The sequence below is a fragment of the Centroberyx affinis genome, unplaced genomic scaffold (assembly GCF_046629955.1).
Source record: "Centroberyx affinis isolate AG114_WGS23_722 - 3 ecotype Tasmania unplaced genomic scaffold, CSIRO-AGI_Caff_v1 ptg005062l_1, whole genome shotgun sequence".
NCBI classification, from domain to species: domain Eukaryota; kingdom Metazoa; phylum Chordata; class Actinopteri; order Beryciformes; family Berycidae; genus Centroberyx; species Centroberyx affinis.
In genome coordinates, this window is record NW_027282497.1 from 532,687 (window position 1) to 544,581 (window position 11,895).

General features: G+C 41.1%; 1 protein-coding gene across 1 annotated transcript; it reads right to left on the minus strand.

Annotated features, from left to right (window-relative positions):
- Positions 1–1,156: 1,156 nt before the first annotated feature.
- plp2b (proteolipid protein 2b) lies at positions 1,157–8,518 on the minus strand. The gene is made up of 5 exons (XM_071545863.1): positions 8,082–8,518; positions 3,717–3,872; positions 3,500–3,598; positions 2,930–3,026; positions 1,157–2,792 (listed from the first exon to the last, which is right to left on the minus strand). The coding sequence occupies exons 1-5, from the start codon at positions 8,178–8,180 to the stop codon at positions 2,779–2,781; spliced, it is 465 nt and encodes a 154-aa protein (XP_071401964.1). The 5' UTR covers positions 8,181–8,518; the 3' UTR covers positions 1,157–2,778.
- Positions 8,519–11,895: the final 3,377 nt, after the last annotated feature.

The following is an 11,895-nucleotide window of genomic DNA, read 5'->3' on the forward strand; positions in this document are numbered from 1 at the left end:
CTGACAGAGCTTGCGCTTTTATTTGAAGGCAATACCGCCTCACTCCCGGCATCATCCTAGCTGCATCTGGCTAACTTGACGCAGCTCCAACTTTGCCTCTCCATAGACCTTTACGCACAGCCGACTGTCCCAAAGTTTAGGCCTATAGACACGCTTCACCTAGGCTACGCTGATGCCTACTACTGTACCCATGGCCCATTTCTTCTCCCAATTTCTCGGCTCAGTTTTTCTAAAAACGATCCTCTAAGGATCCACACCATGTGCGTCTTAAGCGGAGCTCTAAATTGTCCATCTGCTCTGCTGCAAAATGTTCCATCGGGAAACATTTAGGCTATGGGAGGAGTCAGCGACTGCAGTTTACACTCCTGGACCCCTGGAACATTTTTTTTTTTAATATTTTGACTATTTCAATGGTGGAAGTGTGCATATTGAGTATTCTGAGCAAATGTAACATAGCATGAGTTTCGAGCTTTTGATTTGTGCAGGAAGAACTGCTGTCATGTTTACACAAGCGCTGCAACACCACGGATTAATTTGAAAACAGTATGACCCCAAACAAAGGATTATCATTCCACTGTAGGTCTTTTAAATGACATGAGTAATAGGTATTGAAATTGAAAGGCAGGATAATAACGAAGTAACAACTGATTTTCATAAACGCACTGTAATCTCGAAATCTCGAGAGAGGGGGATATTATGCATAATGGATATAGAAATGTTCACATGAGATCAGAAATCACAGATGTATGCTGCATCATATAAATATATGGTAGGGCTTGTGTACAAACACACACACAAACTCCTTATCATAAGTAGACCACCAGCATGGAGAGAGGATGCACATTGTCAGACTGGTTTGGCACTCTATCTGGCACCATGGTGACCTATTAGTCCCTCTGGACAGGGTCACTAATAGTGAATAGCACTCTGCTTCCATCTAGTGGCAATCTGACAGAAGATAAGCTAATACAAGTCGAACGAAAGACCTTGTATCCAAAACCTAATACATCTGGTTAAATATGTCAATCACTAGGGTTAGGTAGACAATCATTCCCCATGCCATCAAAACAAATTGTTGTTAAATAGAGTTATTTTTGGACATAAGTATCATGTAGTAAGATCGGTGTACAATGCAAATGTAAGCTGCCAGGACCAATTTTCTTTGTAGTAACAATGGCTTTTATTTCCCAAAGCATTGTTGCTTCAAAACTTGACATTACAAATCGCAAACTCTTGTAAAGCATGTTAGAAAAAAAAATACTGAGGCCATGTTTTACTTGGACAAATAAACACTATCTAGGGCAGAGGAAAAAATTACAGAAAATATTAAAATGCCAACCATGTGACTTTCCCAAGCATAATTTTTTCTTCATCTTCTTCATCAAAAAGGGCCATACAACCAATAGGCACTGACCAAAGACACTTTTCTTTTAGACTGCATAAAATGTCAATAGAAAATAATCTGCACCTTGAACATTTGTTATAAACGTAAATAAAAAAAAAAAACACACATGACCTGAGTAAGAATCAGAATAGATAGGCAAAACAGGAGGATGACAATATAATTCAAATTATTTCACAAATGACTGAGCAGGTCTTTGGTAGTTAATGGATGTCTAAGGTTTCTAAGAGTGCAGACTAAACTCTGATTACAAGAAGAGGAAAAAGATTGCTGATCAGTGGCAGTGATTAGGTCACTTCAAATGTTTAAGTTTCCGGGTATAAAAGAAGTATAAGTAGGACTGCAGGCAGAGGTATCACTAAACTACAAGAACAAATTTAACTAAAGGCCCATTGAGCGACAACTATAAAGATAACTATAAACTATAACAATATGCTGTTGCTCAAGTGTTCACACTACAGAAAAATCGCTCTGAGATGGAACCAAGAATATAGTTATAGTTGTCGTTTTGGATGTTTTTATAGTTACAGTTGTAGTGTGAACACAGACATTCTATTTACTTACAACGATTTAAATCTTTTTATAGTTATAGTTATCTTTATAGTTATCGTTCTAGATGTGAATGGGCCCTAAGGGAAGGTTAATTCAAATCAGATTTCAAGGCACCATATCACACTTTGTAAAGAGCGACGTTTGACTCGTAGAGAAAAGCAAATGTTTGACTGGTTGAGAAACTGAACGCTCTTGCAGCTCTCACTGAAAATACAAAATAAACTCATGAAGAGTACAATTATGATGTTAAACAATTCCTAACGTACCCATTCATATGTTAATTATTTCTAAAACCCAAATACAGACAACATACCTCTTAACGGTGGACATGAGTATGACACAGTCATCACTTTCTACGACAGTCCATTAGAACAGTAGAAGCGGGTACTAGACTAATGAACATGATAAGCCTATTGACCAAAGCTTTACATTGTCTATTATTTACAACTTTCCCTTTTTATCGGACTAAACATTGAGCAACCAGTGGTACATTGAGGTTGGAGTACAGGTTTTTGAGGGGCATTCCTCACGTAGCAGACATGACTCTGTCCAACATGCAGGCACAGATCTACCACTTACTTTATCATTCACGTCTCGCTGCATTGTTGGCTATGGCATCCTCCTCTCCGGCATGGCCCTAAGAGAAAGCTCTCCTCTGTTCGCACCATACAGTGACATTGGTTAATTTGTGACCTGTTCATTTTAGTGTCCACCTTCCGTTCTTCTCCACTCTTCTTTTTCTCAGTTAACTCCTGCGTGAACTTCCTTTTCTTTTTTGTTCTTCTGCCTGTGTACTTGACAGGGGAACAAGTGTCTCGGAGTGTTTAAACTCTGTCGTCTGTGAAGACATTGAGATAAAAAACCATCTTGTTACACATTCTAGATAAGGCACAAGGTTGTCATAGCGATGCAGCGTGTGTTTTGGAGGGCAAACTGTGGTGGAAATAAAAGTGAAGAATCAGTTGTTGCTCTCACCGGTGGAAGCTGCTGTGTGCTGCCTGGTACTCTTGATCTGCAGAAAGATGGTGTAGGTATCATAGGCAAACAGGAGACCAGCAATCAAACCAAACACCTGGGGAAAGAGAAATCAGGATAAAAATCTGAATCAGATTTATTGACCAAGTACAAGGAATTTGACTTGGTGGTTTGCTCCTGTCAGTAAAACATTAAACAACACAAAATCAGTCAGTGAAAACATTTTGGATACAAATACTTGAAAATACTGACACTGTGGTACAATATACTCTACTCTATTAAATTGGTCATATGTCTATGTTACACAGCTAAGAAGGAAGGAAGCAGGAGATTTGAAATATGGTGACAATATTACTCAATATAGGCTGAGCTGTTCCCTGGGGTGTGGGTGTGTCTCATACTAAGCAGAACATATGGCTGTAAAAACCTCCTGGAATTGAGTTTTCACAACACCATAGCATGACAAATTCATAGCTAGCGGTTAATGGATGTCAAAACAAGCGATAAAACCTGCATATCAACAGTATTTCAGTGTTTTTCTGAGTGGAGAGGAGATGAGGTTTCACTGACCCCGCCTGCGATGCGAGCGCCGTCCCCGGCTCCTCCGATCACACAGATCAGAGAGGTGATGAGGTACAGGACAGCACCGATGCCGGCGCGGAAAAGATCCTGCATACAAGAGGGAAGCAAAAGTGTATGTAAGTATTGTGTAACTGTGTGCATGTGTGGGTGTGTGTGTGTGTGTGTAAGACACTGCGTGGTAAGGCAGCCAATGCACAGCACTCACGCTCCAGACCCAGTTGACCACTTGGATCTGCTTGTCCATCCCCGTCATGAAGATGCCGAAGAAGACCATGGCGAAGACCATCTCGCAGATCGCCACTGCAGAGTAGCCGCCGTACAACGACGCAGCATAGCAGATGATGATGATGAAGCTGATGAGCTGGGAGTGGTGGAGGGGAAGGAGAGGAGGAAGGGCGGGGTGACAAAAAAAAAACATGATAAGCACAGAGAAGAATCATTCTGAGGTCAGCATCATCTGACCGTGAGATTTTATTTGCTGCGACTTCATTTTTAAGCAACCTTGAGGGAAAAGAGGAATCCCCAGAATGAGGAGAATATCCCAGAATCCTTTGGGGGCATCTAACTATAGCTTACAGCAAACAGTCTCTAAATTCCTCCCCTCTGTTAGACTTCGCAGTTCACTTTGAATGCCTTGATCAAAACGGCGTGTAGATCAGCTGCAGTTCACCTGAGAGCGGACTGGCCATCTCTGTGCTGCAAAGTATGCTAATTAGGGTTTGGCAGCAGAAAATGAGCTCTGTTTGTTCTCCACTCGACAGCCAAGTCCATACAGATAGAGAGACAGTAAATCACTCCAACAAAACCAACACTGTCTCTTTACTGCAGCCGCTGGACAATTCAACATCCACATCAACAACCATTTTTTGTCAGGGAAATATTTTCTACACATAAATAAAATTAGGGCGAAACAGTTTTTAAAACTGGATGTGGCTACAACAAAAAGGGATCGATTATAATGCACTCTATCAAATAAACTAGGCAGTCAGTTTATCTGTCACATGCTGCTTTCATCTTAGATTTACAGTGTTTCCTCCATCAAGAACACATTTTTCCATAAGAGGGAAAAAGCAAGCGGGCATTCTGCTCAGTCCATTCCACTGAAATGCTGCCAGTGCAGAAATCATAAACTTACACAGCCCACGGCTCAAGACCAGTATCAGCCTCCTTTCAATACCTCTATTGTTGTTGCTGTCGAACTGTGTGGGCAGATGCATTCAAACAACACGGGCATATGACAGTTATGAAAGAGGGGAAACTTTAAATGCTGTCACTTCACAAAACTTTTGAGGAGAACACTGACAAAACTCGGGAGGCAATTTGAGTATTAATATTTTAGTTTAAATAAAGAAACTAAATTTAACTAAAAGTATTGACCTTTTATGACAATTTACTACATTGTAGAATCTACACTAGAGTATATAATCATTCTATAGAAGAAAATATGCCAGAGTGAATGTAATAAACGACTACCATGGTTTAAAATCCTAAGGTCTATCAGTAATTTAGCAATGAAAATCATGAATCTATAAACGTATTGCATATTATTATTAAATTGGACAAGTCTTTTAAAACATACACTGAACACATCTGGTAAATTGCACCATTTAGTCGCTGAAGTTGTTTGGTTGTATTTCCTTCCACTAATAATAGGTAATTTCCCTTATACGTGGAAACATTTGCTAAATAAATTAGACTCGGATTCCGATGTGAATCCAAGAATACAGGTCTCACACGTTTAATATTTTTGGTCATAGACAACTCAGTGGGAAGGGTCAACTGGCTGCAGTCTATATGAAGCACACAAGATGTAACCGAGTCCACACCAGCCCTACATCTGTCACTACTCTCCCCCCTCCCCACGCCCCCAACTATGCTACACACATGCGCATGCAGCCAGACGCATCAGTAGTTCATGTGTTCTCGAGACTGGCACAGGCTGCCTCTGTGGAGTAGCGGGGCGGCCGAGGCCAAGGTCCTGCACAAAGAGGCTCTATTCTGGCCCGGGCCGGCTGCTCTGAGGGCAGCGGCTACTGAGGAGGCCGGCGCACAGAGAAACACCCACTACACAAGAGTCCCTCACAACAAGAAAGGGTCTGAGATGTTGACACCTTTATGTTACGACACAGCGGCAGATCTGTTTGCACGGGGCAGCTTTAAACACCCAGTTAGGGTCTATTCACATCAGCATAATGTGCTGCTCTTTCCAACTGAGTGGGAGAAATTGTTGTGAATGGTTGGCTAATTATAGACAGTAGCAACATGAGCGCCAAGAGCCAGCCCGTGGTACAGAGAAACACCAAACAACAACGGTTGCTAGGGAAGTCACTGACAGTTTTGGGTGGTTTTGGGCCTCGCTGTGACTCATATTAAAGCATATACCATGCACCCAAGTGCACCGAAAATTCAGGGACGTGCTATGAATCATGATCTCTGTTGGATGTCCTCCTCTCACTCTCTCAACTGTCATTCTCCACTCTTCCGTTCGATGAAGGAATGACAAAAAGGAAAATCTAAAACGAAAGGTTTCCAGCCACAAGGAAATGTGTCCACTTTATGTTCATAATTGCAACAGAAGGATAACAGATCAGCTCGGTGTATGACTCACCCTGGTTTATCATCACTACTGGCCTAAGATTACCGTATGACAAAGGGAGGTTTGCACTACCTGGGTGTGTGACTGACATGACGCCATGTGTTGCTCTGCTGCCTGAAATATGTTCAAGACTGGTCATGCCTCTGTCAGGTAGAATGAGTATCACTAAGAAAAAAAAAACGCAAACGCAATTTGTCAAGGCATGGAGACCTTGCTGTCAAAACTTGTGGTCAAAACTTGCTGTATACTGCATACAGTAGTATACAGTCAAAAACAAATTAGACATGTATTCTGAAAAGACTCTTTGCATGTCAGCTAGGAGACTCAGCTGATAGCCGATATGAAACAAATCCTGACTGTTTGGGTTAAGTGTCTTATTTAACGTTAGATTAGCCATAACGGGCAGTGATGAGATTCGTCTTCCTGTTTAGCTTGCTCAGTCCTCTTCCTGCACTTAGTAAACTATTTCAGACATCCACCATGACTCCCATAGCGTTCATCAGGCACCAATAAAGGCGCGAGTGACAGAGGGAACAACAACAAACTACCAAGCGTATCCAGTTAAGTGTGAAACTATCCTTGAATGCCACGGCATAGATGTGTGCTAAGCCATTCATGCATTCTTTGTTCCAGGGACCAAACCTCACACATAGCCTGGAATTTCCATTACCTCTGAAGAAAAAAAAAAAAAAATACTGTTAACGTGGGCGGACCGCTGACCACTAACATCTGAGTCTCAGAGCCTGCTTTATGTGGCAGCTGAGTTACAAACCACCTTAAGAACAGAACTTGTCGCACAAAGTGCTTTCCTCCGTTTTAGAAACTGGGGAAGTAATAATATTGTAGTACAGTAAGATGTTCAGTACTTTGCAGCTGTGAGTTGTGTGGTAATACTGCACTACACACGTCCCTAACTACAGTGGCATGACAAGAAGCCGATTCAAACTTTCACCTCAGGACATAGAAGAAATTAAGGTTAAAATGGCCGCTGTGTTAGGGGAACACACTGCTGTGAAATGCAAACAAAGCCAACCATGTGAAACTTGTGGTCGGAGAAAAGATAAATATAAAGGTCTTCACAGACAGGAAGTGGATACAGCTCCTCAGGAAGCAGGACACTCAAACCAGACACTTAACACCAGAGATTGATGATGATTAGTATTGAAGAGACTGATGCTGCTGTAAAGTTTCTACTTCCAACCTGAAAAGTTAATATATTCTTGTTAACTAGAGCCAGATGTGCAAAACCTAATGTGGAAAAAAACCGTCACTTTATGAGCCTGTATATTATTAGGAATGTGATGTACATTGCATTTTCCCTTCCCCATAACTGGGCTATAGTCCTCCTGCTAGTCCAATGCTTACAAACAGTATGCAACCTATGAACATCAGAGGTTACAGTGCCTAAGGAGAAAAGGAGGTGGCTTTAGATGGCTCACAGAAAGTCACTGTGCCAAGTTAACCCATGTGACCTTTCATCTGCCGTTTTTAACGCTCAGCATTTGGCTCTTTGGTGCCAAATGAGAAAACAGTCCAGCACAAGAGACAGGTAGAAGCTGTTAACCCCCTTGCCTTGACCCCCAACCCCGAGGCCACATGGCTCACATTCCCTGACCAGGCCACTTAAGACCTGAGAAAAAACCTTTTTCTAGAATAGAATAGAATAGAATAGAATAGACCATATTTGTTACAGAAATTACAAGGAAACACAACACAGACCAGGCTAGGCTTACTCTCTCCTCTCTCAGATTCATTAGCCTAATAGTGAAAAAAATCGATAGCAACTATGTAGGCTACATTAACCCACTTTACTATCTATGCAATATTGATTAGTGGCATTAGACTTAAGTAGGCTATCCAACACAACATACCACCGCCAGTTTATGTCATTGTACCTCGTTCTACCAGAGAGACCTTCAACAGTTGCATAGTAGAAAGTTGCACGATAATCGAAATCAAAGTCAGTGAACTTACTATTTCTGCAGCGAGTATATACCCTTTTTGGGTCTTCACGTACGCTTTCAGCTTCTCCAGGCAGTTGGCCCCGGGGCTAGCCGCAGTTGTATCAGCCATTCTGTCACGACTAACTTAATATTCCGACTGTATATTATATTTTAGCCTTATCTGCTGGACTCGACGAGCAGTATTTGAATGAACAAAGTTGTTGACTCGAGCGCCACCGGCTAGATATGTCGTAAAGTACAGTTCCAGGCTTGTGTGTTGCTCCAGCTCGGGGGGGCTTGTTGTTTTTCTTGTCGGATGAATCAACTTCCCCGCTGAAAGAAAGTGCCTGGTTCGCTTCAACCACAGTCTGTGAAGAAAATGTGTCTTCTCTTTCTGCGCGGAGGAAGAAGTGAAGAACTGACAGTGGGGCGTTGGCTTTCACTTTACTCAAGGGGTTGACCATGGGGTTTGGTTGGTGTGTGTGTGGTTGGGGAGGGTGGCGTTGACACTGGCACCACTGAGCGGGGCTTGTCTCATGCTGCCTTCAGGTGCTCCTCGTAAACGCCTTATAGGTGTAACTTGTCACGCGTTCGAGTGCTTTTGGTCGGAGCAAACCTTGGACCTTGTGACAAAAGTAGTGCAGCAGCGGTACAAGGAAAAGGAGAAATGTGCATGTAGGCTTGGATTACTTTACTGGCTAAAACATCCATCAATTTCACCATCAGTTGTTGACACTCGTTGCATCTTCTCCGCTTCCTAAATGTCACATCTCGGCAAAAAAAAATCCCAGTGTCCCCAGTTGTAAAATATAGAACCTCCTTGGTATTAACCGAACTCTTTGTTGAATCTCAGCTCGTAATGGTTGTATTTCCGACAACACGTGAAGGCAGCATAACTAGCGGCTGAATATGGGTTAGAAGTGTTGGTTGATTTACGTAGCATGGAACATAACTTCTGATACAGCACATATATGCAAATCGAAATTTTAAATCAACAGAAAGAAATTTGAATACATAACACTAATACATTTGCTTTGGCCACAGTGCCCGCAGTCTTCTTGTCACTAGTCAACCATGCACGCCCTGCCCACACAGTGCTACAGCTGCCACCGCATACAGGAACAGGACTGTGACAAAAAAAGACACAGGAGTGGGCTAATTCTCATTTGCGGTTAGTCCCCACCTGACTACACTGTATTCCTGTGCGAGAAAGGTCTCAATGTGGGTTAATGTGCAGTTGGTGGAAGAAATCACCAAATTTGGCAAACATGAGCGGAGAGAGACCACTAGTGGATTCTGGTAATATCCTCCTCGACCGCTAGGCGACGCCACAGAGACAGACATTCATCATAACCAAACTAACCTGCGTATTACAATAGTATAATTTGGCAAAAACAACGAATGATTTGAATGTCTGCTGTGTATCCTGAATTTTCTAATCGTCTACAAAAATGTACCGAAATTAATTGGACACAGTCTATTACAGCTGTACCGTTTTTTTGTTCAGATCACATTTAATTACACATTTAAATCACATTTAAAACAGTGGTTTTTAGGTCATTTTCTTCAACTGTTTTGGGCGTCCATTCTGATGGCTTTGTTGTAACTGATAAAGAATACTCACTTGTATTAACATACTTTGAAACATAATTTCAGTAAACCCAACTCAGTCCTGTAAAAAAACCCCAATGCTGACTCTCCTTAAAATGACACATGTATCAATCAAGCATCAACCAGGCATCCAAGACCAACACCTATAAGCAGAAACACACGTTTAACCTTCAACAGAATAATTTCAAGTTTATTTCATTTTGTTTCACATGGATTCCATATAATAAGAATACAGTAGAATTCTGGAGAGTCTTGGATATTTTTTTTTCTCTGACTTATCATTATCATAAATACTAATATGAATACATCATACACAATAAACACAGCACTATCCAAAGGCGTAGAGAGTACCACAAGACATCATTCACCACTAACAACAGAGTATATTTCATCTCAGCATATTTATAAGAGCTACAGTGAGAGATAGAGAAAAATAGGGGGGAGAGAGAAGGGGGAGAGGGGCCATAGAGGAAGAGAGAAAGCCAGGTGCTTCTACACTGCCTGATTCAAATAACCCTGATTTTAAAAAAATGAGTGAATCCAAGACCGATATAGATGGAGAATAATTTGTTTCGATGAGCACTGTGGAAGCAAAACTACCAATCAAGACACGTCTCTTACCATTTGGCAAACATTTTCGTCTCTTATATATCCAAACAGAGGATTGGCAGTAGGACAAGTGTAGTTTTCTTGAAAGGGATAATTATTGCAGTACTTACTCTGTGCTTTGTGTAGAATATAGCAGAGCTGCTGTGCATGTGCTGTACAGTAACCAATACCATGAATCAAACACGCTGTTACTTTATAGTGTAACACTTTCCTGCAGCTTTTTAGCCTCAACCTCTCGAATTTGTTCGGGGGCTGCTTTAGGAGTTTAAGGAGTAAGATGCATGCAGTAAATATGCTTGTCTTCGGAGAGAGAAGGGACAAAGGAGGAATGGGGGGATGCAGGAGAAATATAAGTGGAGACATATTGTTCAGACCGCCTCAGATTATAACTTGTTCACCATGGCTTGAGCATGGTCGTCAAAACAGCACAGGAGCGCCATGTAGTATATTTTGTTCTCACTTTACCTACAGTACATGTTAACGTGAATATGTAGCTATTTCGTTGATTACTGTGCAATAGAAATGCCGGTTAAAAAACTATATGACTCTGTCTTACTACTTCCTGGACCACATAAAAGGCGATCAAAACAGGACAAGGTTCATTGACAAAATTTGTTTGATGCCATCACATAAATCCAAACAAATAAACAAACACGCCGCTAAACAGTTGTTCACTTCCCTGATTCACAATTTTCACACCGATAGCACACTACAGCAGTTTTGGGAACGGCATAGTATTAGCAAATATCAGATGCTACCATGCTCACTAATTTTCATTACCCTATACATTTTTGATTTTTATATGTCAGGTTTTTACATTTTCTGTGTAACACAAGAGCTAAAATCTTGACAATGATATGGAAAAAAAAAATATAAAAACAAACAAAAATAAATACTCACATAACTCACTGCTATTGCCTCTTCACTGCTATTACTACACATCACTCATCCTCGACAACATTTTTCATAGTCATAATTCCTTTCTGCTTTCTTCTTCTTTCTGTCAGTAATGCCAATCAAATAAAAAAGTACGATGAGAAAATAAAAAAAAGATGTTCACATATTCTGAAATGAATAAACAAAAAATTCATTGTGGTATGAATAATCTATGACGAGGGAATTGAAGGACAAGAGGGCTAAACTATGTGAGCTCCTAAACAGAACCAAAGTAAATGCAATTGAATAACTCTGTGCTCAACATTTGTTGTATAACAACTAATATGGAGTGCACAATTATTCAACTGTGTACATATAATAATATATATCAGCATGTTGATATTTACACAGCACAGACAAATACATTCTCCCAAGTTAAATATTACTACAATTTTTTCATAAATGTAAGTCTTTTCCATTACAAGATTTATCTTAACTGTTCATCAATGAATGTTTTGGTATTGTATTCAAGTTTTTCTCGTATAACCAAACAGACAATCCTCTGTTGTCTTCTACAGTTAAATACAACACGAGAATAAACAGCATGTTACAGCAAGGACCCACTTCCCCTTTTACCCCGCTCCCCACTCCCTGTGGTGTTCCCTCCCCAGGCCCCACCGGGTTCCACCCTCCATGCCTCCCCCCCTCCGCCTGTCGACTCACAGATACACAAACAGACAAACAGAGGA